The sequence below is a fragment of the Lemur catta genome, chromosome 10 (assembly GCF_020740605.2).
Source record: "Lemur catta isolate mLemCat1 chromosome 10, mLemCat1.pri, whole genome shotgun sequence".
Lineage (NCBI taxonomy): Eukaryota > Metazoa > Chordata > Mammalia > Primates > Lemuridae > Lemur > Lemur catta.
Window position 1 is genome coordinate 81,940,242 of NC_059137.1, and position 26,401 is coordinate 81,966,642.

Sequence of the window (26,401 nt, forward strand, 5' to 3'; positions counted from 1 at the left end):
AATGGCCTGCAGCTTCTGCAGAGGAGGCCCCTCATCATCAAATCTGGAAAACAAACTCCTTCAGAGAAGGCGGGACCCACGTTACACCCTTAAGTGGAACCCAAATTACAGTGGAAAACAGAAACCGGTACATGGAAATGTCCTTGCGCAGAGTGTCATCAGTAAGCACCGGCTCAGGCACCAGACGCTGTGCATCACCGTCTGTGTGACTCGTGGTGGCCCACTGACCCCTCCAGGCTGCAGCAAAAAGGTGGTAGAAACACCCCGGAAGGCTGTCATGTAGACTGAGTGACACACACCATATTCTGCCCAGTCCTGGCACACAGTGCTCAGTAATTATTAGCATACGTATCAGCCATACTGTAATCATACGAATATAAGTTCTTTTTAGTTATTATTGCTGTGAGTTGAAAGGGGTGTGTAAATCTCAACTGTCCCCTGGCTACAGATGCTCCCCCGACCTCCTCCCTCACTGAGAGACGAAGTTCACCAAAACGCAGACCTTAACACATCTGTTTTCCACCTAGGGACACATCTGACAGCTTTGTAATATCATGTACAGAAAATGAGTCCGAGGCACAAAGCACAAAATTGACATTGTGTGGGAAACTCTTTGAAGGCCTCTACTCTTATGTTCAAAAAAATTAATTCCTCCCGCTAAAGGGGATTCGGGAGCAGTGATGCGCAAGGTGGCGCCGTTTTCTCTTGCTCCCTGCAGGAGAGTCTCCCCTGGGAGGGAGGGCACTGCCGTCCTGGGAGTGAGCAGGGCCACCCCGGCCGTGAATCCTCAGTCCTGTCTGTGGAAGGCCGGGAAGACGGCAAAGCTTCCCACGGGGGGTCCATGTGACCGAGAGAGAGAGACCAACTCTGAAAGGCACTGAGCAGCCTTTGGAAACCACTCTCCGACTTTGACCTGAGCAGAAATGGGGCTCCCTGGGGATCTGATTTTGCTGCTCCAGGTCCTCAAAATCCTGGGTGTCCCCGTAGCACTCCAGGAAGAAGCATGAGGGGCGAGAACCCCTCCTGGGGCCCTCACTGATCAGTGCTGTGCTTGGACCTGTGTTAGACTGAGCCAGGGCTGGGGACCCTGTGGCCTTCTGGATCCTTGAGTGCAGCCTTTTCACTGAATCCAAATCTTACGAACAAATCCTTTTAATAAGGAACAGAGCCCCTGAGTAGAGCACAACGCAGTTCTGCAGTGTGCACAGTTACCACGACGGACCTTGGTTTCTGTGGCTGTCATTTCCGGGGAGGCCCTCGTTTTGCTATTACTGGGGCAGTTGGCCATCTGGACAAGAGGGGCCCACATACGGCCACCAGCCAGCCTGGACCACGCTTGAAAGCCACCAAGGCCACGGGGTCAAGCAACTGAAACACAACCACCTCTCCTTGACAGGGGAGCGCGGAAGCCCCTGTCCAGGGAGAGACAGGGCCTGCGGGGGCCTCCTACCTGCGGGCTTGGAAGCCAGGGGCGAGGGCGGGAACCTGCTAGAGCTGGCGGAGGACAGCCTGGGCCGGCGCCTCCTGAAAAAGCTCCTCAGCAGCCCACACTTGAGAGACTCCACCAGGGTGGTTTTCCCGGCCCCCGAGTGGCCGAACAGCTTGAGCTTGATCCTCGGCTGCAGGTTCTGCGTGGGCCGCAGCTGCTGGATGAACAGTCCTCGGTGAGCGTCCTGAGCACGGAAGAGAAAGAGCCAGTTTGTCACACACACACACAAAGACTCACATGGCGATTCTCGAGGGTCCCAATCTCTGTTCTCCAATTTTTATGCAGATGTTTTGTTCTGTTTCCACTGAATCTTTTAAAATTTCAGATAAAATTCACGTAACACAAGTCACCACTTTCAGAGGTTTTTAGTACATTTGCAGTGCTGTTCCACCATCACTGCTACCTAGTTCCAGAGCTTCCCTGACAGGAAGCTCTGCACCCGGTAGGAGTCACCTGCCATCCCCCTCTGCTGGGCTCCTGGCAACTCCTGGTCTGCTTTCTGTGTGCACTTGCCTGTTTCCACTGCGTTCTGACGCACAAATTGGGTGGAGCAACTGTGAGGTCTTCGATTTAAACACGAAATTGGATCAGCCCTATTTGAGCAGCTGGGCCTGTTCCTCACTGTGGGCAGGGGCCTGGTTCCTTTAGGGCTGTGACAGTACAAGAGGATGGCAGAGGGGTGGGGGGCACAATACCCTTGTTTCTCAGTCCTACAGGGAGAAGCAGGAGGCCGCCAACAGGGGATACTTCACGATTCACTCACTCACTCATGCATCCAGCAACACTGACGGAGGCCTCTCCTGGGCTAAACACAGTGCTGAGGATGGGGAGATGGAGACTCTGCCCAGATCTGTAGCCTTGGGGAGATACACGAGTGTGGACAACTCCCATCCAATAGCACACAAGAGCTTTCAAAGGGACGGTGCCAGCAAGGTGCTCAGTGCAGCACAGAGAACCTACGCAAGGTCCACGCGGTGGTGCATCGCCCGTGCCACCCTGGTGTCACCCCCCCATGCCAGCCCCTCCTCCTAGCACCCTGCTCTGCTCCCTAACAAGGACCCATTTGGAACTGTCACCTGCAGCCAGAGCATGCCCGCTGCTTTATCCTGCCAACTCCCATGCACTCCACAAAACCTCTCCTCCCTGTCACGTCCTCCTGGAAGCTTCCTCCTCAGGCCACTCGAGCCATGTAGGGCTCTCTGTGGTGACCCACCCGACTGTGCAATCACGTGGTGCTCTGCCCTCTAGACCAGGAGCCACTCGAGGGTAGAGATGGTGTCCCCAGCGCCTGGCAGGTGGAGGATGCTCAATAAACAGGTGTTGTATAAATGATTTAACTCAGAGGGGACCCATGCAAGGGCATCTCAGTGTGATCTCACACCTGGCCAGAACTTTCCTTTCAGTTCTGAATCCTGGCAGGTGCTCATGGGCTGCTGCTGTCCTCCGGCTGAGCCACTGTTACTTTGCTGTTGTAGCTGTGCTGTTGCAAACTCATGCAACTCGCCCAAAGACTCTAATTTTTTACTCCCATTTTTGATTCCTAAACTAGGACCAGACTTTCTCAGCAGGGGAACACTGACCCACATTGCGCACTATGGAACTCTGTGGTGGCATTTTTAATTCCTCAATGTTGTGTGCGCTGCTGGGGCTGGATGTCAGGTGTCCAGACAAGGTGCACAGAAATGTCCCTCTCAGAGAATTTTCCTGGGATCCCCTGACTTCTGAGCATCTGCTGAGCATTTATTTAGGAGACAAACCTATTTACAGTCTTCAGAGCTGAGAACTTAACTATATTTTACACACAACCAAGAGGGTTCTGAGGCAGGGGCATGGTTTAACATACACTGAGTTTTCCAAGATTACAACTATTTTATAAATTTGCTGTTGAATACACTGTTTTTTAAAAAATCTTTCCTGATTTTTCATTTTGAAAATCTCATCATGTGCTGCTGTGTCCTTGGAGCTCACATGCTGCTGTGTCCTCGGAGCCACCATCCAAGCCCTGCAGGGTCTGTGGTCATCTGCAGGGACTGCATCAGTGACTCTGGGCGGGGGAAGCAGGGACCCGCTGCGTTCCCTGGTCTCCTCCTGCCCTGTGTCCCAGCACACTGACACACCTGTACTTTGTCATGCATATCGTATGTTCCTTCCAGGTCTGTGTTACACGACAGTTAGGGTATTCTACTGAGCTTTTAAGGTTATCTGTGCAGGCATTTTCCTATCTCTGATTTGCATTCCAGGAGAGGGAGGGGGGCAGGAAAAGGCAAGGTATGAAATGCTGGGTCACGTAGAGTTGGAAGCCGCAGCTCTGGACCGTGACTGTAGAACATGAGGTTGTCCTCTCTTGGTTTCTTCTTCTGACCTCAAATCCCAACAGGTCCAGAGGCAAAGCTCCATGGAGGAAGGGAAGGGCTGGGCATCTTGTCAGCAATGTCCCTGATTTATTATCTGCATTGGCACAAACACAGCAAAGGTTCTACTCTGGGAGATTCACACGTTGGGGATTGGCACCCACCAGGTGCTGAATTCTCCCCAAAGCCACCTGGTGCTGCAGATGCGCCCATGTTGCTTGGCTGCCACTGACCCCAGAAGCAATCCTACCTCCCCAACCTACTCTAGCCTTTGGCAGCAGCCGTGGTCTTCCTGGTGAATCTGGCAGCCCTGCCCACGCCTCCCCACATGTGAGGACTTGAGCTGCAGTCCCCCCCACCCGAGCAGCAACCACCTCCCACTGTGAAAACCCATGGAGCAGACACCGGCCTCCCCCACCTGTGTGTTGACCCACAGCTCACCAACACACATGAATCCTTCGTACTGTCAGTGTCTGCTTCACCTGAGACAGGGAAAGGCAGAGAACTCGCTCCAGGTTTAAACTCAATCACTGGATCCAAGGTGCCCTCGCCTGGGTAAAGAAACTGTGCCATGCATTGGCCTGAGGCTCTTTTCTGCCAGTTTTGTGCCCGTGGATCTTGACACTTTGAGCTTTGGCAAACACGTCCATCCCGTCTGCAGGAATGAAGGCAAGTTCGTCCATGCTGTAGAGTCCCGAAGGCCTTCCACTCTGAGGGGACTTGAACCATGGTAACTTGCAGACGCTGCTGTGTGGCTTCTAGCCCACAGGCTGGCTTGCTACTGCGGAGAACAAGTTATGTCTGTGTCTTGCCTGCACTGAAAGTCCGGCTCACGCCTTGGAATTCCATGCAAGACAGTGCTGGCCGGATGCTGCTGGCAACCTGTCTGCCTGCTTCCTGGCCCAGCCCAAGCAAGGAGGAAGAGGGCAGAGGCAGAGGCAGCTGGGAGGAGTTGAGACAGATGCACTTCCTGTCCACAGCAGTGACTCCCGGTGTGTGGCATCTTCCAGCTCATGCCGTGCTTTTACTCACAGTCCTTACTGGAACCTCCAAGAAACCTTTCTAGTTAGGATCATCCTCTTCGCTTTCAGATGAGGAAATCACAGCTCAGAGAGGCCAGGGCAGCCACTCAAGGCCACGGAACAAAACCAGAACTCAACATCGGGTCTTCTTCCTACCCCTGCTGGCCCTGAGAGGGAGGTGGGGCTTCCTCAGAAGCAGGGGAGATAGGGAGGAACAGGACGTGCAGACTGAAGGCGGACCCCACAGCTGTGCGCGGCAGGGACAAGCACTGAGGACCACACAAGGGGGCCCTTCACAGGGCATCCCACTGGCAAGACACATCCCGGTTAGGGACCCTCTGGAGCGAAATGTTGCCGCGGAGGGACTCGCATCTCCCCGGCGCACCCTTCGCCCCCGGCCTTGGCTGAGACCGACCCACTCACCCTTCACCCTGTCTTTTGGGAAGAGAAGCCAGGAAACTGCTCTCTCATCCAGACGTACAGAATTCACCATCATCTTGAAAGCAAGGAAAAGCAAAACATCCTCGGGTCCTCGCCTTTCTGAGAAAATCTCACCTCCTCCTGCTGGATGACCCCTCATCCTGCTCACTAGGACCCTTGAGAATCTCAGCGCAGCCCAGCTTGATGCAGCCGATCCCGGATGAGGTTTCTGAAGGGTCTCCTTGTTGTGGAGGGCGCGTTTTCACTGCTGGCCACCAGGTGGCGGAGCAGGGACGAGGTTCCAGGACAGAGACATGTCCCCTGGAAGGCAGCTTTCGTCAGCCAGTGGTCAGCCCTGGCCGCCCAGAGGGAGGGCTCTGGGCCAGTTCTAGAAGGTGGCGTAAGTACTCATGTATTTGGAGGCGGGGCACGAAAGTCCTTCCACAGTGTCTAGGTAACAAAAGCTACAGGAGCACCCTGAACCCCGAGCTGGGCACGGCCCGGGCTGGCCAGGCCCTCACTGGCTGGGCCAGGAGGAGACTCTGCAGCCACCGCCCCTGGGAGAGGAGAGGTGGGACTTCTGTGCGACCTAAATTTGGCTCATGTCTTGAGATGTTCTCCAGTGTGGGCGTCCCTAGGCCCTTCCGTGTGGCTTGAACACACACAGGAGACCTGGGGCATCCGGGGTTGTGGACGAGACCTCCTGCAGCCCAGGGTGACACCGGGTTGGGAAGAGGAGGAGGAAGCAGCACTGAACTGCAAGAAGTGCAGGATTCTGCACCAGGACCTTCCAGGTGGGCACAGAGGTGTATCTGTAGGACGTACATTCACCTGGTTGTAGCTTTAATCACGTACTTTAAATATTTACACAGGAATGTGCGGCTCAGTTTGGATTCTTGCTCAAGCTCAGAAAGTAGGACAGCCCGGACAATCCCAGTCCAAGCACCATCATCTCTCACCTAGCTGACCAGGTCACCCCCTATCGGGTCTCTCTCCTTCTCTTCCTGACTCTCACACTTGGTCTGAGCAGCCGGAGGAATTCCAGACTACTAAGTCAGTCTCGTACCCACCAGCTTCACACACGTGGCCCAACACCAATCTCCTCACCCAAGTCTATAAAGCTATGCCTCCTCTGGGGTCACATCTGGCGTCCTTCTCTGCCCAGACCCCCAGGCTCAAGCTCTGGCCTCAGCCCAGTCACCCTGTCTTTTGTTGTTTTTTGCTTGAGCACACCCAACTCTTCTCTGCCTCAGGCCCTTTGCACTGGCTGTTCCCTCTGCCTTCCCCCAGCCCTTCCTTGGGCGGGTTCTTTCCTCCTACTCTTCAGAGGAGGTTTACATGTCACATCACAGCAGCCTCCCTGATGAGCCAGTTGAAAGTAGCCCCCTCCCCACCCTGCTTCAGTCACTTTATCTCACTTCATCTTATTTTAATCCCCTGCAGGGGCAGCAACCTGTGAAGGGTCAGATTATCTCTGTGGCAACTACTCAAGTCTGCCATGTGTGCACACCAGCCATAGCCAAGAGTGAATAAGGGCATGGCTGTGTGCCAATAAAACTTTATCTACAAAAACAGGTGCTGCCGGCTGAGGCTTGCAGGCCGTTATTTGCCACTGCCTGAACTGAATTACACTATCTGGCATTTTTCTTGTTTCCTGGCTGGGTCTGGCCAATTCTGTTCATCACTGTTGACTCTCCAGTGCCTGGAACAGCTCTTGGCATTCACTAGAGACTGTGAATAGCTTTTTAATGTGTGGACAAGTATTATTTGATAACTGCATTACTCTTTGAAGCCTGGTGAATCTCTTGGTTTCTAGTTTCCTTTCTTCCAGCACCCATTTCCCCCTGGCAATTTAGCTTTCACTTCCTCCTCAGAAAAGGCAACTAAACATCAGCAGGCAGACGGGGAAGAACATCCACAGTCCAGAGGGCCAGATAAGAGCACTGAGAGGGATGTGGCTTCCCACAGGTGGCAGGATGCAACTTGACCCCACACAGACAGAAGCAGCAACTCAACTATGCAAATGCAGTTTACTTGTGCCTTTTTCATTGTGGTCAAACTCCCAAAGTATTCCTGTTTCCCAAAGTATTTCTGGGCACTTTCGTCACTGTCCAGTCTTAGGTTTAGAAAAAGAAACTATGTTTACACACGATCTTAGCCAAAAGGCGGAGAAGCAATGGGAAAAGCAAACTACTTTTAGTGTCAGCTTATGGAAAATCTGATTAGAAGGACAATTGAACAAAATAAAAATAAGGCAACTGCCTAATCTCCCCGAAACTATGAAACTCAGACAAGAATGGGACTGGCAGGGATAGATCCAGCGAAAACAGGTGCCGATGCAAAATGTAGACGCATCCCCCCTCCCTGCCTGTCATAACAAGAGTCCCTCCTTTTTTGTGGAAGGACAATTGGGTTTGGCTTAGCAACAACACAGTCCTTGGGCTGTGTGGGAGCCCAAGGTTTGGAGGCTACACTGGGCTCTGTTTTATCGGTAGGACTGAGCACAGCATAGAGTAGACAGCACAACCTTCTTTTGTAATAAGGTGCTATCTACAGCCAGGATGGAGCTGTGGGGGCTTTCAGAGACCCCCAAAGCAATGGTGAGCTGGTCAACTACCTCTGGTGGGGGGTGATCTGCAGCATTTGCTGATGCCTGTGATGTGAATGCTCCCAGCCCTGCTGACTGCAAGACCCCCTGTCACGTCACTGAGCTGGGAAGATATGCACATGGACAGTACCAGAGGCTCCCGCCCACCACTGGCCCCGATTCCCTTCCTGTGGAGTTGGGCCAGAGCAGACCCCACACAGGTCAGCCCTGCCCTGTGCTCTTCCTTCCCCCACGAGCCCTGGCCTTGGCCTCAGCCACCCTCAGCCCCGCCCCTCCCAGATGGGGAGCTCATGTGGGCCCCTGGAACACCCTGGCTGCAAGGTCCCATCTCCCATGGGTCAGCCCCCTGCACTGTCTAATGATCACAACAGCCGGGCCCTCTCCCCTTCGATTCTCCAGTGGTGCAGGGAGACGAGATGACTTTGGTTCTAGTTCCAGAAGCCGAATCCCCATTGCTTCCCTAGCAAATGTGGTTTAAAAATACTTTCAGAGGCAATGTCAAATGATGAGAGCTGAGAACACAGGATGCATTTCTATTGCTAATTTGGCCCATTTGGAAACGAAATAAAATGGCAGGCAATTTAGGGCCACCACCCCAGCTGACCCAGGTACAGACCTTTCCCCATGAAAGTGTTCTGCATCAACCTGCAGTGGTTCTTACGGAGGGTGGCAGCATTCCAAGGGGTGTCAGGAAATGCGTGGAGGTGCAAGAAACAATTTTCACAATATTGGTGGGTAAGGGATGCTAAGACATTAGATAGATGCTGTGGGTCCGAGGACAAGAAGCATCCTGCAAGGACAGGATGTCCCACCCACCCCAATGCCCATAGCGCCCTGGTGAGAGACATGGAAAATAGCAAGAAGAAAATGACACTGAAAGGAAAATGGTACCAAGATGCTCCGGGTGTGAATGACTCTCTTCCTTCCCCCTCCCCATTGTATTCTGGTTGTGAACAATGTCTTCCTCCAGGTGACCCGACTTATAACTGCAAATAAATCAATTTCTGGACTTTCTCCACAGGTACTGTCTGCTCCTTGCAGCCCCCGCCACAGTCCTCACCGTTGTATTCTCCAAGGATACCACTGTGACAGCTCAGTCATTTCCAATAACTGAGTATTCCAGGATCGGTGGACCAGGTGCCAAGCAGTTATTTATGTGGGGATTTCTTTTCACACGTGACAAGGATACACGGTGCTTGGAAACACCTGGCAGACAGCACCTCCCTTTCTGGCTAATCAGGAAGCTGAAGTCTAGAGTCCTTGAGGGATGAGGAAGGTGAACAAATATGAGGGACTCCTTCAGCACTGAGCCTAGAAGATTCTGCTGAAGGGAACAGGGACCGGGCTCTGCACAGGAAGGTGATCCGCGTGCACCACGAAGCAGGGTCGCTCAGCACGGGTACAGCAGCGTGTGCAGAGGGGACGCCGTCCTGTCTGGCCAGGAGTCCTCGGTGGAGCCACCCTGTGCCCACCGAAAGCGAGTGAAAAGCAGGTATTTCTACACCAGGTGGGAATCTCAGCGCTGCACTAATCAGCATGTTGCCAAGCTCTTTGAGTCTGGGCTTCCTGCAGGAATATTCCTCTCCGTAAACTTTGAGGATCCTGTAAAATTACAATGCCTGACACAGGAACTGAGGATTCAATGGTGGCTGTTATTACAAATGACTCTCCAGGGTGCCCTGCCACAGTGGCCATCGCTGACACCCTCACAGCAGCTCCAAGAGGGGTCTGCAGGGTTCCAACAACAGCAAACAGGTGGGGATTACTGTGTGCAGGCACTGTGCTGGGGACATCATTTACATGGATCTATGCAACCCTCATCACCTTCCCAGGAGGTAGCGCCATACTCACCCCATTTGACAAATGGGGACACTGAGGCACAGAGCTGTTCAGCAGCTTCCTAGTTCTCCCAGCGAAATCGTGACAGAGCTGAGGCTGGAGCCTAGGTTGCCTCTCTCCTGAGTCCGCGCTCTCGGCCGCTACCCTGCATTTTGCCTCATAAAGCACAGGTGAGGGGGAAACTTTTCAGTGGATTCCGGGTGCTAAGGGGGAAGGTGTCCTTTAATCAGAGATACTAAAATGACCATTCTTTGCCTTGAGCTCTCTTTTTGAGAAAAATCAAAGGATAATAGCAAAATACTAAATGTTGTCATATTCCCCCTCCCAACCTCTTTTAAGAATCTAGGCACCAAAAACAAAGGTGCCAGTGGATGGAAGAAAATAATGGAGATCCCAACGTGGGACGTAGCGAGAGCCTGCGTGAAATTCAAAATTCTGAATGGCAGTCGGCTCCGCCTCACCGGGCACGGAGCAAGCTGCTCCGTGTTTCTGTTTCTAACTGTGACAGTCATCCCAGCACACGGCAGAAAAGGGGGAAACAGGAAGAGAGAAAAACCTTCCACCCAGCAATCCAGCCAACCCCAGCTAGCAGGCCGTTGCTCTCCCCTAAGTCCTTTTCCTGACCATTTTTCTTCATTTTTTCCAGACGTGTCATTGTAGTGCCTATCTGGGTTTGTATCCAGCACAGCAATCTACTTTTGGATAAAAGGGACCGTTCCTAAGGCAAGGTGGGCAAGACACAGCACAGCCCCACAAAACGCCTCGTCCCTCCTGAGTGGCGCATTGGACTGCTGCCGGGCATGGTGCTGCAGCTGACATTTCGCTCTGAGATGAGTTAACTGCAGGTACCCATGCGCCCCGATCTCATCTGATGAGAGTTTCTCTGATGGGAAACAGCACTCCAAGCCAAGAAAGAACGTGGCAACCGGCTTTTCCACAGTGCTCCGGTAGTGGGGGGCACTGGCAATGTGGCAGCTGAGCAGGGGCCGCAAACACCTGGCAGGGGCACAGCCCTGCTACCCAGGGACACGAGCCAGGCACCAGGTGCACAGGTGGGGTTCCAGTCTGTCTCTGTGGAATGGTGGAAATCCAAGAATACCAGACCAAGCGTGTTTATATACCTGGTAAAGGTGTCAAGCCTGTTTCTTTAGAAGCCCTTCACCATTCCTGAGTGACGTGTTCTTTTTACAAGTGGACAGTAAGTGGAAACCTAATAAGTAACAGGAAAAAAATCTGTGCTTATCAAGTCTGTGCAAAGACCAGATTTCCTCTGACTTTTCACTGTTGATGGATGCTACACCAGTAATCGATTTATACCAGCCCTTGCATTTGGACACTTTGTCTATAAACATAAGATTCTACGCCCAAATGCAGGGCTTCTGCTGTACAATCCAGCCAGAACCAGAGGTTGCAAACTATGAGCCTGGGCTGTGTTTTATTTGGCTGGTATTGTAATTCAAATAAAGAGAGTTTAACAATTAGGAAATGTTATGTAAAAGTTCATTACTGATTGGCACCGTGACTGTTAGGCTCTCCCCCTATCCCCGCCTCATTTTTTCTTGTAAACAAAAAGATCTCCCTTGTTATTCTAGTCCAAATTCTCACTTGCTGTGATAATGAGACAGTCCATAGTGGTACAGGGTGGGAAACACAAAGCCTGCAATTAATTTACATATTTTCTGTAGGAACAGATGAGTCAGGCTAGGAAAGTTTTTCCAGACTTAGCTCTTCCTGGACTTTCCAGAACAAAGGGGAAACCAAATCCCTGCAGCAGCCTGGGTGACCTCAGCCTTCCCTGATCGTCTGCCCGGTGCCTTTGTGGCCAGGTCTCAAGATCCAAAGCACAAGGGTGTGAACATGAATGATCCACGACATTATCCCCTAGCAGGTCAACTCCAAAGGGTTTTAAATACGCACGTGTACCTGAAATTGTTGAGTCTCTCTAAATTTATGTTCTGTAGAAGGAAAGAAGTTATTCCAGTCGATGCCCCCTCTGCCCCTGGCAAGACCACGAGACAACCACGAACATGCAAACTTGCAGTGCTGTGAAGGTGCAGACAGGCCCTTCTCCATCCATCCATATGACAGGGATCCACAGCAGGTTTTGGACAATACCTTTTCAAGAAGTACCTAAACCAACTGAATTATCTTTTCATTTCTAGAAAGTTTGTTTTTTAAAAAATATATTGTAAAAAAAATTGGAAAAATACAGTAATGTTTAAAGAAGAAAATGTTAATTACTCACAACAGCCAAATCAAAAAACACCACTGGGAACATTTTCCTTCTCTGCATGTTGAATATAGCAGGGATTATAATGTACACACAATTTATCTTATCCTTTGACGCCCAGGGCATACCCTAAACATTAAATTCCTGTTACTAAAACCTATTCAAAAATACTTTAATAGCCAAAAACCATTCTACTCTGTAGCTGTAGGATAACTTACTAGACATTATTGTTGGTCACCTGATGTTTCCAATTTTTATTACCTTATTATAAATAACACTGCAGTGAACACCTTTGTACATACAATGTAGAGTCCCCAGATTAAAGGAAATGACTTGTGTGAAGTCCCTTAATACACATTGCTATGATGTGGCTGGAAAGGGTACGCCTGCTTTCACTTATTTTTATGTTTGTATAAACCTTAGAGCAACAAAGATTGGTAAACAGGAGCTTAACTGACATCTTGGAGCTCAAAACATAAGAAGGGAAGAGGCAGAGTCAGCGTCCTCATTTCCTCTCTACTTCATGGGAGGTAGATACTGCAGAGAGGGTGGGAGGGGAGGAACCAGGCACAGTGACTGTAAAAAGGTCAAATGATTTCCAAGTCCAAAGAGAGAAGAAGAAACCCGATAGCGAGCTTATGCATTTGTGCCAAGTGATATGCAAACCGTAGGACAGAGACACATGCCTCTTCGTAGAATCTGGGTGTCCAAAGCCTTGTTTGTTCACTCTCATAGTTTACAAGGGAAAAGACTGAGCATTTTTCACCTAAATAAAAGCAGAGAATTTCAGACCCATAAACTGAATTTCTCACCTTTCGGAGTCTTGCAAGGAGACCTGCTACATGCTCGTGCTGTTCTGATTTAGCAAGATCTTCTGGTGTCTTTCCGTCCTGTTAGAGAAAAAGCGTTAGTTTCTTTTCTCTGAACGAGAGGGCTGTGTGTGTTCCATACACCAGTTCCATCCATCCGAGTCAGAAACAAGCCTATCCGAGGTCAGAAGCAAATCAGGTGGACAAAGAGCGTGCCTGGATTAGCTCCCTATCTGTGGAATGCTATTTCTCGTGATTGCCCAGGAATGGAAGAGAAGAAGTAGGAACACAACATGCATTGGTGTCTTGTGGTCCCACAGGGAGACGCTGAAGGCCTACAGGTTTAATCATAACTCAGCACCCTCTTTAGCTGGCTGAACACTCCGACTCCTGAAACTCTCACCCCAGTTAGGCAGAGAATAAAGATTGTCATTAGATGGAAAATTCTCGTTAGTGCAAGCTGATGTCTTACAATCCATATAGGGAGAAACCTAGCCCTCACATGATGCCATTCCTGGTAATTACTGTGCATTTCAAAAAAACTTAGTTTGACAATTTCTAAATTTTTTAAAATTTTTCATTATTTAGGATACATTATAGTTGTATGTATTTATAGGATACATGTTGATGTTTTGATACAGGCATACAATGTATATCAATCAAATCAGGGTAACTGGGGATCCATCACCTCAAGCATTTATCATTTCTTCATGTTAGGAGCATTCCAATTCCACTCTTAATTATTTTAAAGTATACCCTAACTTATTGTTGACCATGGTCACTTTGTTATCTTATTGACAGACAACTTTGATTGACATATTTTTGGTGAACTTAAAACAAGGAAAAAGAGCCCACAGCACTTTGGTGCTTGCATTTTATTTGGAGATTTTCCTAGGTCTCCAGTTTCATGCTGAAGGGATTCATTTCTGTTCCCACACCACAAATGTGCACGACGATGGCAGACATTTATGGAACACCTCCTAAGACAAGGCGGACCCAGTTCTCGGCATGCAGTAACACTGAAGTCACCCCTGGGAGGCCGGAATTATCACTGTGTCCATGCCACCAAGGAGGAAAAGAGGCTTAGGGGCTACTTTATTGCAGTTTTGGAGATCGAAAACTTCAAAAGTAGAAAAGATGAGAAGCAATTTTCAAATAAATAAACAGGACTTTTTTAAAAACAGAAATAAAAATGAGAAGGATTTGTCTTATCTAAAATGTTTATCAGTAACAGAGTTGAATCCCTGTGGAAGCTTAGGGATGTCCAAAATCCGTTTAACAGCAAACCTCCCAATTCCTCAACTTAATTAATTCTCTGAGCCATGACAGGGGTCCCATTAAACCAGCCTTTCTCCATCTCGGTACTATTGACATTTGGATGCGGATAATTCTCTGCTGTGGAGTCTCTTCTGTGCCTTCTGGGATGTTTAGTTGCATTTCTGGCTTTTATCCACTAGGTGCCAGTAGCATCCCCCAACTCTCATTGCGACAACCAAAAATGTCTCCAGATATCGTCAAATGTCCTCTGAGGGGGGCAAAATGGCCCAGCTGAGAACCACTGCTGTAGACTGACTGCCAAGGATCCTCTGGGAGCTTCAGAGGGGGCTTCTTTTATGTTCACGACTGCCCATCACTCTGCTCCTGTGAGTCCTGAAATGTCTCCACAGGGCAGGGAAGGGCTTCCAGTTTGCTCTGGGGTGAATTAGGTGCCTTATCAGACACCGCATTTCCAGCCAGAGATGCATAATCAATCCTCTAGTTCCTTTACTGACATGAGAGAAGGCCTTGGTTATATGGTTACCAAACTTCACTGCATGTTGGAATCACCTGGGGATCCTGGAAAACTCCTGCTCGCTGGCTCCCCCCTGGACACTGCTGTCATCAGCATGCGATGAGACCTGTGCCCCTCAGCTGATTCCACTGAGCAGCAAAGTTTGGGAACCACTGCCCTAGTGAGAAGAAATCTGAGCCTTGACTTAAGTTTCCTGCTCCTGACGTTTCCTCTTGCAGACCTCCATCGGCAGGGAGCACAGGCGGACCGTCACTGCCACGGGTTACTCGCCACCACTCGGCCTCTTGAAAGACAAGAGAACCACCAGCAACAATAATTCCTCACAGTTGACCTGCACTTTACAGTTGCAGAAACACGTTCCTCTAAAGGACGCTGTTCAAGTTTCCCAAAGTAATGCCTGCCGGCGTAGTGGACACGTTTTGAACTTTGGAGAAGACCCCAAGCTGAAGTCCTGAGCCTGCCCCTCCCCAGCTGTGCGGTCAGTCACTCGGCCTTCCCGGGCTGGGGTTTCTTCACGTGCCTGCGCAGGTTCTTGAGCAGATTAGAGAAAACCAAATGGAAAGAAGCAGCCCAGTGCCAGGCACGGAGGAGCACACAGTGGTAACTATTAATAAAACAGCTGAGAATTTCCCCAGACTACCTGGTCTTCTGTCCGGAAGGGAAAGAGGCAGGAGCTGGGCCTCTGCTTTCTGGCCTTGGCTCCACTGGGCGCCGAGCGAGGTGCTAAGCTCACTGGGCCACACCTGGCACACGAGTGACTCTAACACCCGCTGCCCTCCTGCTTACACACGGGGCTCTCAGGGACCCAACAAGTGCGTGCATTGAAAGATATAGAAAGAAGGTTGAGCGTCTCAGCACCCAGCTGTCCATCATCTCAACGTGGGGCCTGTGAGCCTTGGGACCAGGAATGAGCCGGGCCCAGGAATCTGTGTGTCTTTTGTGCACTAGCAGCACCTCCCACTGCATGTCTAGCCCTGGGCAGTAAGTCCCAAGTTGGCAACATGACATGGGGAGAAATCCATGGAAAGGGCTAAAGGCCACTTCACTCGCTGTGTTCAGGAAGCCAGATCTCCCAACAAAAAGATGATCTGAAATAAATATGTACAATAACTTCCCCAGTTTTCAGACAGTGTGGGTGCAAATGATGGATTTTTTTTTAAACTACAGAATTGTAAGGGTCCATCCATTTAGCACCCAGATAACAAACATTCCATGTCCTTCCTTCTTCCCTCCCTCCCTCTCCCTTCCTTCCTTTCCTTCATTGAGCTCCCATTACTTTATTCACTGTGAATAAAACCAACAGAAGTCCCTATTCTCATGGGATATAAAATCTAGTGGATATCATCAGTAAAGAGCGACAGTTTGACCTCTTCTGCTCCTGTTCAGACACCCTTAATTCCCTTCTCTTTTTTGATTGCTCTGGCAAGGACTTCCAGCACTATGTTGAATAGAAGTGGAGACAGTGGGCAACCTTGTCTGGTTTCAGTTCTAAGTGGGAATGCTTTCAGATTTTCCCCCTTCACTAAGATACTGGCTGTGGGTTTGTCATATATGGCCTTAATAGTTTTAAGGAATGTCCCATCTATGCCTATTTTGTTGAGGGTTTTTATCATAAAAGTGTGCTGGATTTTATCAAATGCTTTTTCTGTGTCTATTGAGAGAATCATATGGTCTTTGTTCTTGTTTTTATTTATGTGGTGAATTACATTTATAGATTTGCATATGTTGAACCAGCCCTGCATCCCTGGGATAAAGCCCACCTGGTCGTGGTGAATTGTTTTTTTGATGTGCTGTTGGATTCAGTTTGCTAAAATTTTGTTGAAAATTATTGCATCTATATTCATGAGAGATATTGGTCTGTAGTTTTCTTTTTTTGCTACATCCTTTCCTGGCTTTGGTATCAAGGTGATATCGGCTTTGTAGAATGAGCTGGGGAGGATACCATTCTTCTCAATGTTTTGGAATAATTTCTGCAGTATAGGTATGGGTTCTTCTTTGTATGTTTGGTAAAATTCAGGTGTGAACCCATCTTGTCCTGGACTTTTTTTTTTTTTTTGGAAGATTTTTTTATTACCGCTCCAATTTCTGCACTTGATGATATGCAATTATACCTAGAAAATCCCAAGGATTCAGTCAAGAGACTCCTGAAACTCATAAATGAATTCAGTAAAGTCTCAGGATACAAAATTAATGCACACAAATCAGTGGCATTCATATACGCCAATAACAGTCAAGCCAAAAATCAAATCAAAGATGCAACACCTTTCACAACAGCATCAAAGAAAATTAAATATTTAGGAATATATTTAATGAAGGAGGTGAGAGATATTTATAGGGAGAACTACGAAACACTGAGAAAAGAAATTGTAGATGATGTGCACAGATGGAAATCCCTACCATGCTCATGGATTGGTAGAATAAATATTGTTAAAATGTCTATTCTACCTAAAGCGATCTACAGAATTAATGCAATCCGTATCAAAATTCCACCATCATTCTTTACAGATTTAGAAAAAATAATTCTATGCTTTGTCTGGAACCAGAGAAGACCTCATATAGCCAAAATAATCATAAGCAAAAAGAAAAAATTGGGAGGCATCAATCTGCCAGACTTCAATCTTTACTACAAGGCTATAGTAACCAAAACAGCATGGTACTGGCACAAGAACAGAGATATAGACCTTTGGAATAGGACGGAGATCCCAGATATAAAACTATCCTCATATTGTCATCTAATCTTTGACAAAGCAGACAAAAGTATACACTGGGGAAAAGAATCTCTATTCAATAAGTGGTGCTGGGAAAACTGGATATCGACATGCAGAAGATTGAAACTGGATCCCTACCTCTCACCTCTCACAAAAATCAACTCACATTGGTTAACAGACTTAAACCTAAGGCGTGAAACCTTAAGAATTCTGTAAGAAAATGTGGGGAAGACTCTTTTAGACATTGGCCTAGGTAAAGAATTTATGAAGAAGATCCCCAAAGCAATCACAGCAGCAACAAAAATAAACAAACGGGACCTGATCAAATTAAAAATCTTCTGCACAGCCAAGGAAACTGTCCTTAGAGTGAATAGACAACCTACAGAATGGGAGAAAATATTTGCTTTCCACACATCTGATAAACGGTTGATAACAAGAACCTATATAGAACTTAAGAAAATCAACAAGAAAAAATCAAACAATGTCATCAATAAATGGGCAAAGGACGTGAACAGAAACTTTCAAAAGAAGATGGAACAATGGACAGCAAATATATAAAAAAGTGCTCAACATCTCTAATCATTAGGGAAATGCAAATCAAAACTATAATGAGGTATCACCTAACTCCAGTGAGAATGGCCTCTATCAAGAAGTCCCAAAATAACAAATGCTGGCATGGATGTAGGGAGATTGGAACACTCTTACATTGCTGGTGGGACTGCAAATTAGTACAACCCCTGTGGAAAGTAATTTGGAGATACCTCAAAGAGCTAAAAATAGAAATACCATTTGATCCAGCAATCCCACTACTAGGCATCTATCCAAAGGAAAAAAAAGACATTCTATAATAAAGACATCTGCACTCAAATGTTTATAGCAGCACAATTTACAATTGCGAAGATGTGGAAACAACCCAAATGCCCATCAGTACATGAGTGGATTAATAAAACGTGGTATATGTATACCATGAATACCGCTCAACTACAAAAAACAATGGTGATCAAGCACCTCTTATATTATTCTGGATAGAGATTAGGCCCATCCTTCGAAGTGAGGTATCACAAGGGTGGAAAAACATGCACCACATGTACTCACCATCAAATTGGTAACTGATTAACACTAAGGTGCTCACATGGTAGTAATACTGGGTGCCAGTAAGGTGGGGGGTGGTGGAAGGTGGGAGGTAGAGGGGGTAGGGTGGGAAAACCCACAGCTAATGGAGATGGGGTGCACTGTATGGGGAAGGACATGCTTGTGGCCCTGGCTTGAGCAAGCAAATGCATTTCATGTAGCCAAAATGTTTGTACCCCCATAATATCCTGAATTAAAAAAATAATAAAAAATACAAATAAAAACAATACAATGTAACAATGAAAACCAAAATCTAGTGGACAGGGTGGACAAGAAACGAATAAGTGAATAAACCAGAGTCGGTCAGCCGGTGAGAGGTGCTATGGAGAACAATGAGGAGGGAAGCGGACAGGCAGTCCAGGGGACAATGGTGGGGAGGGGGCATAGAATTTAAAGTAGGAGAGTCCAGAAAGGCCTTGCGGAGAAGGTGATATTTGAGTCAAACCTGCAGAAGGTAGCAGAGCAAGTCATATGGGTACCTGGGGAAGAGCTTCTCATGCCAAAGAATCGCAAGTGCACAGGCCCTGGGGCAGCAGGACGGCTGTCATGCCTGAAGAGTATCAAGGGGTCTCATGTGGCTGGTGCAGGGGAAGCAAGGGAGGAGGAGGAGCAACAGATGGGGGTCAGGGAGCAATGTCAGGGGCAGCTCTTTAGGGAAGCCCCCATCTTAAGGATGTTTACCCTGATAGGAAGCTTTTGGAGCGTCTGAGCAAGGAGGGACAGGATCTGACTGATGTTTGAACAGGGTCTCGCAGGCGGCCATGTGGGGATGGACTGTGGACAGGTAAGGGTGGAAGCAGGGAGCCCAGCTAGGAGGCAGCGGTGAATTCTAGGTGATCATGGCCAAGGGCCAGCTGCCTCCTAGGAGTCAGCAGACAATTCCAAAGGAGCAAGGACGGCGAAGTGATTGGGTCACACTGTACACACTGGAGGGGCTGGGACAGAGGAAGTCTCCTGGGCGCCCCTGACCCCGTGACTCCCTAAGGATGCGTTTCTTCCTGTTACCACCCTGTCCCAGTTGGTGACTGTTCGTTGACTGTTGTGTCAGCGTCCTTCTTCCATTTCTAGAAGTTTCCTGAGGGGCACACCTGTCTCATCACCACCGGACTCCCTGTTCTTAGCTGCGCCTGGTGCCGCGCATGTGCTCGGTGTTTGCAGAATGAATGAATGAGTGGCAGAACGAGTGCTGCTGAGCGGTGCGGCTCCGGCGCCCGTGGGAGGGGGCCTCGGGACAGGGCAGGTGGGAAGGGGGAGAGTGGGGAGGTGCAGGGGAGGTGCAGGGAAGGATGCCTGCGCAGGTTGCCTGTCCACTAGATTTTGGTTTTCATTGTTACATTGTATTGTTTTTATTTGTATTTTTTATTATTTTTTTAATTCAGGATATTATGGGGGTACAAACATTTTGGCTACATGAAATGCATTTGCTTGCTCAAGCCAGGGCCACAAGCATGTCCTTCCCCATACAGTGCACCCCATCTCCATTAGCTGTGGGTTTTCCCACCCTACCCCCTCTACCTCCCACCTTCCACCCCCCCACCTTACTGGCACCCAGTATTACTACCATGTGAGCACCTTAGTGTTAATCAGTTACCAATTTGATGGTGAGTACATATGGTGCATGTTTTTCCACCCTTGTGATACCTCACTTCGAGGGTGGACAAGGGTGGACAAGAAACGAATAAGTGAATAAACCAGAGTCGGTCAGACGGTGAGAGGTGCTATGGAGAACAATGAGGAGGGAAGCGGACAGGCAGTCCAGGGGACAATGGTGGGGAGGGGGCATAGAATTTAAAGTAGGAGAGTCCAGAAAGGCCTTGCGGAGAAGGTGATATTTGAGTCAAACAACAGCCGTTGTGGGGGAGGGCGGAGGTACTGTGGCTAGCAGAAGGACCCCTGCGGAGGCCAGCAGCCACACACCGGAGCAGCCCGACCCACACTGCAGCTATCTGGCAAAAGTCAACAGCTGGCGTTTTCAAAGATGTCCTCGCTAGTTTTTTTTATGAGTTTTTTTCTAGGAGGAAAAAATACTCTTTTTCCTAATACAAATGCATACAAACACCCTGTTACGGAGTAACTGGACCCCATGCCCAGACATGGCTGAGCAGGACTTGATGACAACACACCAGGCCTAGCAGGCCACATAGGGCAGGTGTGGGTTTGTGCTGGTTACAGAGGTGCCCTAAGAAGGGGACCTGCCCCACACAGAATACTGGCAATCACTGGCTGAGAGGAAGCACAGTGCTAGGCCCACACCGCACAGAGCAGGCCTGTGAAGGAATGACACGGAGATACCACGAGTGCACTCGGGGAGGCGACGCCCCAGACCAGAGGTCAGCAAGCGCTTTCTGTCAAGGGCCAGGGAGTAGCTGTTTTGGTCTCTGTGGGCCATACAGTCTCTGTCGGAGCCACTCGACTCTGACACTATGGTGTGGAAGCAGCCAGAGACTACACAAATGCATGCGGCATGGCTGTGTCCCAGTGAAACTTCATTTATAAAAACAGGCAGTGGGCTGGATTTGGCCCGAGAGCCACCGTTTGCTAACCCCTTGATGATCTCCAGGAAATGGGGCTCTATTCCAACCGCAGGGCCCTGATGTTGGCTGCCACATTAAAACACCACTTGATCTCCTTAGAGAATCACCTTATGTCAGCAAAGCTCTAATCTGTGAGTTCCAGGACTTTCCCACAGGAAGACGGGACAGTCAGCCCACGGCTGGGCCGGCAACACGGCAGCAATAACACTGCAACTGTATCTTATTAGCTAACTATTTCCCTCTTGGTTATTTCATGAAACGTGAACCAACTAGTTTCTTCTGTTGGGATGAACTAGATCTGGAATGGGGAGAGGGACCAGAGGGAGCTGAAGAAATTTAATTTACAAATATTTTCAGAGCCAGGCATGGTGGTGCACGCATGTAGTCCCAGGAGTTCCAGCCTGGGCAACATAGGGAGACCCCATCTGTAAAAAAAACTAAAAAATAAAAACACAAAAATTTTGCAGACCCACTAGCAAAGCCAGACTCTTTAAACAACAGAGACCTGCTCTTGTGCCTGTGGCATGTGACAGCCTGGCCTCTCCGGGCAGACGTGGGGACCACACCCCACCGCAAGAGCCCATCTTCCTCCACATCTTCCTAAAGGGCTCCCCAGGGGGCTGCGGGGGAGCATTTAGGACAGCGAAACACACAGATCTCACGACGCAGAGGCCCTGTTGTGTAACATGGGAAACAAAGGCCAGTGGGAAGCGGCGGGAACCCCGAGCAGAGCGGGGCCCAGCGAGGCGAGGATGAACCAGGCGAGGATGAACGTTACCGGAGATGAAACTGGTGTGTGTGGGCGAACGTTCACATAACTGCAGTGAAGGAGTCACCGTGTAACCGCAGCTTCTCTGCTTTGTCACGTGTTGCCAAGCGAGCCCTGTCCCCTCCTGCCCTGCAGGCTCAAGCCCCGCTGCCCCAGTCCTCTCCTGGCCCAGCCCGGCGCCACTCACCGCGGTCAGCGCCTCCACGCTGGCCCCCATCAGGCAGAGGTACCGCACCACGTCCAGGCTCCCGTTGCTGGCCGCAAGGTGCAGAGGCGTTCGTCCACACTGGGGGAGAGAAAACACCAGAGAGAGTCCTCGCGCTGTTGCTGAGGCTAACGTTCAGGGAGTACACGCGGCGGGGGGACAGCATTAAGGAAGGATCTGGGGTCCCCAGAAAGAAATACGAGGTGCTGTCTCGTCTCTCCAGAAACTTTCCATCCACTGAGGCAGGCTCGCCAGGCAGAACTGTTTTCAAGTACTTTGCAGTTAAAGGAGTCACTTCAAAATGCAATTTCAAAGGATGAAGGAGTGGGCGGCTTATCATGGGATAACGACATTAAGTTCCCTGCTGTGCTGGCGGGAAGGAGGAAGGAGCCAAGAGCTTCGGGGCACCACAGTTTGAGCAAGATCTGTGCCGCAGTTCAAATTTAGCCACAGCCAGGGGAGAAAAGATGGAAGGACAGATACTGAAGACACTGTAATGAGTGAAATTTCAAGGACATGCCCACCAAATTTTTATCCTGCCCGTGGTTCCCAAACTGTGTGCTAAGGCACCTCAGGGCAGTGCAGTGAAGTCACCGGGGTGCCAAGGAATATTGGAAGCTTCCGATGGAGCCCCCTAGTGCAGACACCAAGTGAACTACTAGCTCAAGGTGGTTCAGAGTCTCATCACTAGATTGTACCACCTTCCCTTCAATGACAGCTTTACACAGTGGGGTTAGCAGTTGCTGTGCTAAGAAGCAAGTATCTCGAGAAAAATCACTGTGGAACAGGAAATGAGGGCGGCGTGTCCAATCTGAGCCCAAGGTTTGAGAAGCTGTGCAGTGCCCAACAGGGTGGTTATGTAAGAATGAAATAAAAATAGGAGTTTTCTTTCAATTTATGTGTATTATTTTTCTCAGTGGCTACCAAGTTGTTAGAACATACTTACTAAGGTGTTTGTACTGAACCACTCAATTTACGAACAAAACTGTCAGGTATTTCTTTGGCCCTAGGGGAACCATGAAAAGAAATTACTGAGACCCTAAGGATGTTGTGAACTGAGAAAGTGTGGGAATCTCTGATGTATGCTGTCTATTTGTAAATAACTGTTTCTTTTAGGAAGTTAACACGTGCTCATTTCAAATATCCAAACAATAAGAACATATGATAGAAAGTGAACGTCCTCCTTCCCTGCTCCCTCCCCTCGCCCCTGCCTGCCCCCAAGTCCTCCTGTCCGGGGCCATCCCTACTTAATATTTTGTCTTTTGCAGCAGCATGGATGGAACTGGAGGCCATTATCGTAAGTAAAAGCAGCCAGGCACAGAAGAACAAATATCGCATATTTGTGCTCCTAAGTGGGGGCTAAAAAACGTGTACACATGGGCGTACAGAGTGGAGTGACGGATAATGGAGACTCAGAAGAGTGAGGGGTGGGGATGATGATAAGTTGGTTAACAGTGCAATGTACATTATTCAGGTGAGGGATACCCTAAAATCCCTAACTGCACCACTATGTAATAAATGCATATAATAAATGTAACCTCATATATTTGTACAAATATACAAAAGCACTGTTGGTGCATTTTCTTCTAAGCTCTTACCTATGAATCCTCAATGGGAGAGAAATAGTTTAAACAGTCAAGATGTAATCATACCCTACCTTCTACTCTATCGCTTGCTTTGTCCACCTAACAATAGATTGTGACTACTTTTCCATATCTGTAACTAAATCAATCACATTCCTGTGAACTCCTGAATAGTATTCACCGTGTGGCTGCGTCGTGATTTACTGAGCCAGCGCACTGAGGGTGGACACCCAGGGAGGTCCAATTCTGTGTAGCGTAAATAGTGCAGCAGTGTGCACACACATTCATATTTCTTTACTATTATCTTCCACAGTGATTTAGAAAGAGTTATTAAGCGTTCAAATACCCTAGAGTTAACAAGAGAAGGGAAAGAGAAGCTTTTGAAGGTTTGGAGGAAGTGTCTGGAAGATGCAGTGTAAGGGAGATAAAATTCTGGCTGTAGAACGTACACAATTTTACAGAAGGGAAGAGAGTCAACAAGGAGGAGTGTGATGGGGTGGAGGAAACTGACGTTTTTTAAGGCCCTGGTTTTGGACAGAACAAAATCTAAAGTCCTTAGTATGATATTCCAGGTCTGTCACCCCCTGGGCCCAATGTCTCTTCCTAGCTTCATTTTATGCTTTTCCCCATTACCCGCCACCTAGATACCTACCCAACCCCACTACGTGTCAGCGACAGCCCCCAGCAGACACACTTGCTCTCCCTCTGTCAAAGCCCTGATCATTTTTACGTGATCACCTGTGAAAAGTCTTCTCTGATTTCTTTAATGTCTGAATCGTTGCATCTATGTTTCCAAAGCACCTGTGTCCCTGTCACAGTAGTGATGACAACATGAGATGCTGCTGTATTTGCATGTGTACATGTCTGTCTAAAAGCAGCCTGAGGGCAGAACCATTCACTGTGGTGAGCTCCTCCCTCCACACCCCGCAGTCTGAGAAGGGCCTCCATAAACGCTTGCCAGACCCGGAGTCCTCTCGTACTCCCAGATGTGTGCGTGTGCATGTGCACATGTATGCACAACATGCTTTCTCTTTGGGCTTATACGAAGCCCAACTCAAAAGGAACAACTGGGTAAGGGCCATGCACTCTGTGTTGTCCATTTCATTTCTCTAACGCGGTAACACAGCCGGGTTAAACAGCCACCCTCCTGATTGCCAGGTGAGAAGAATGGAGGATGAAGAAATGTCTGTTTCATTGCATGAGCATCAAAGATAGTGAGGAGGTCCCCGACAGGGGTGGGATTTGAATTGCCATTTTTATCTCTGGGGGAATTTAATTCAGATAAGGAAACACAGGAAAAGAGCCACAAGTCTTCCCGTGGATCGCAGATGCCTCTGTGCCACGTCCACACTGGCACCGGGTTGAGGGAGTCCGTGTGAAGCTGGATGTGCCGTGGTGGGAAATGATGCCTTTCCTTTACTTCCCTGCACATCTCCTAAGCCCCTCCAGAGCCCTCATCACCTTTGGTTTAAAAAAAATAGACAAACAAGCATGACACAGCCCTTCTGAAGAAGGCCTGAGAACCCCAGGTCAGGACCTGCTAATCATCAGAGTCTGGAAAGCAACCCACGGAGCCTGTCTGCGGGCGCAGGACGCAGACTGCGTGCCCAGCACACTTCTGACCCAGACGGGCTCTGATTCGTGGGTCTGAACTTTGCTGTGGATTCCAAGAGGTCGAAACTGGGCAAATGATGATTCTTGCTTTAGCTGAGCTCCACTCAATGACAAAATGATCTCCTGGCGGCCCTCTGCGTACCACTGCCATGCCGTATGCAGCAGAAATGCAAGTTTATGTCAGCACTTAGGACTATCGTGGCCATTTGTAGTAGCAAAAACGTAGAGACTTTTCCATTAAATAAGCCAGTTGTTTTAAAACAGGAATGTCTGGGATTGTCTTGCTGGAATTTTAAAGAGCAAACATAATAAGTGCACTTTTTGCATCTAGGTGTAGGGCGAAGCTGGAAAGAACACCTGTTCCCTTTCTAGGTTAGGGCAAAGCACCAGGAGATGTTCGACTCCTCCCTGCCCCGTCACAAGGAGGGACCTGATCCCAGCTGCTGGGCACACAGTAGCCCCTGCGCATACTGTGGCCAAGCCTACAGGCGGTCAAATCAGTGCACGGATGTTCCTTGAAGCTGCTTTGGATTCATTTAAAGAATCCAGGAAGAAAAGCCAAAGTCTTTATGCTACTTTATATTACATTTGGCTTTCCCTTTAAGCCACTTACCTCACTGACTCGGCAAGATTAGAACGGGATAAACAAAAAGAAAGCAACCAGTCCCTGAAGGCTGAGACCCAGGATGCTGCCTGTTCACACTCCCACAATGTGAAGATTACCAATTTCAATTTCCATTAGAATTAATCACATATTATGCCAGAGGAATAATTTTTTGGAGAAGTATAATTTTCTAGCTGTTTCAGACATTAATTCTTTTACCTCAAACAAATTGTGCTGAAGTCCTGCTGGCATTGTACATGCCATTTATAAACAAACATTTCCCTACAATTAAAATATTAATTCTGCTTGGACTTTGTTTTTAACATAATCATAACAGAACAGTACTTGAACTTTCATACAGCTACAGGACTAAACCTACGTGAATATCCAACTGTTCTACCTTATTTGGTAATTAACAGTTAGATGAGATTCAAGGACAAGGGAAGGTAGTAGCTGAATTCTCTGAGTCAACATATAGGATTTTTTTTTATGAACCTGGGATCATACAATTAATTATTTTTATTTATTATTCACAAAATGATACCATCCCTTTGGTCTTACTAAATTTATTTAGCACGAAAAAAGGTATTAGGAACTTTTGACTATAAAACTCTCAATGCAAAAAGCTAACAGGAAAAATATGGTTCTAGGAACCTTCATCAAATCACAATATCATCAGATGTTTTCCTGAAG

At 48.5% G+C, this 26,401-nt stretch overlaps 1 protein-coding gene across 10 annotated transcripts in view; it reads right to left on the reverse strand.

The window, feature by feature from the left end:
* DAPK1 (death associated protein kinase 1) overlaps positions 1-26,401 on the reverse strand; it is a 181,243-nt gene that overhangs the window by 19,588 nt on the left and 135,254 nt on the right. For all 10 annotated transcript variants that reach the window (XM_045563753.1, XM_045563755.1, XM_045563750.1 and 7 more), the window contains exons 18-20: positions 21,890-21,988; positions 12,772-12,849; positions 1,451-1,673 (exon numbers count right to left, since the gene is read on the reverse strand). In XM_045563753.1, the coding sequence (XP_045419709.1) occupies positions 1,451-1,673; positions 12,772-12,849; positions 21,890-21,988 (400 nt within the window). The remainder of the gene's footprint in view (positions 1-1,450; positions 1,674-12,771; positions 12,850-21,889; positions 21,989-26,401) is intronic.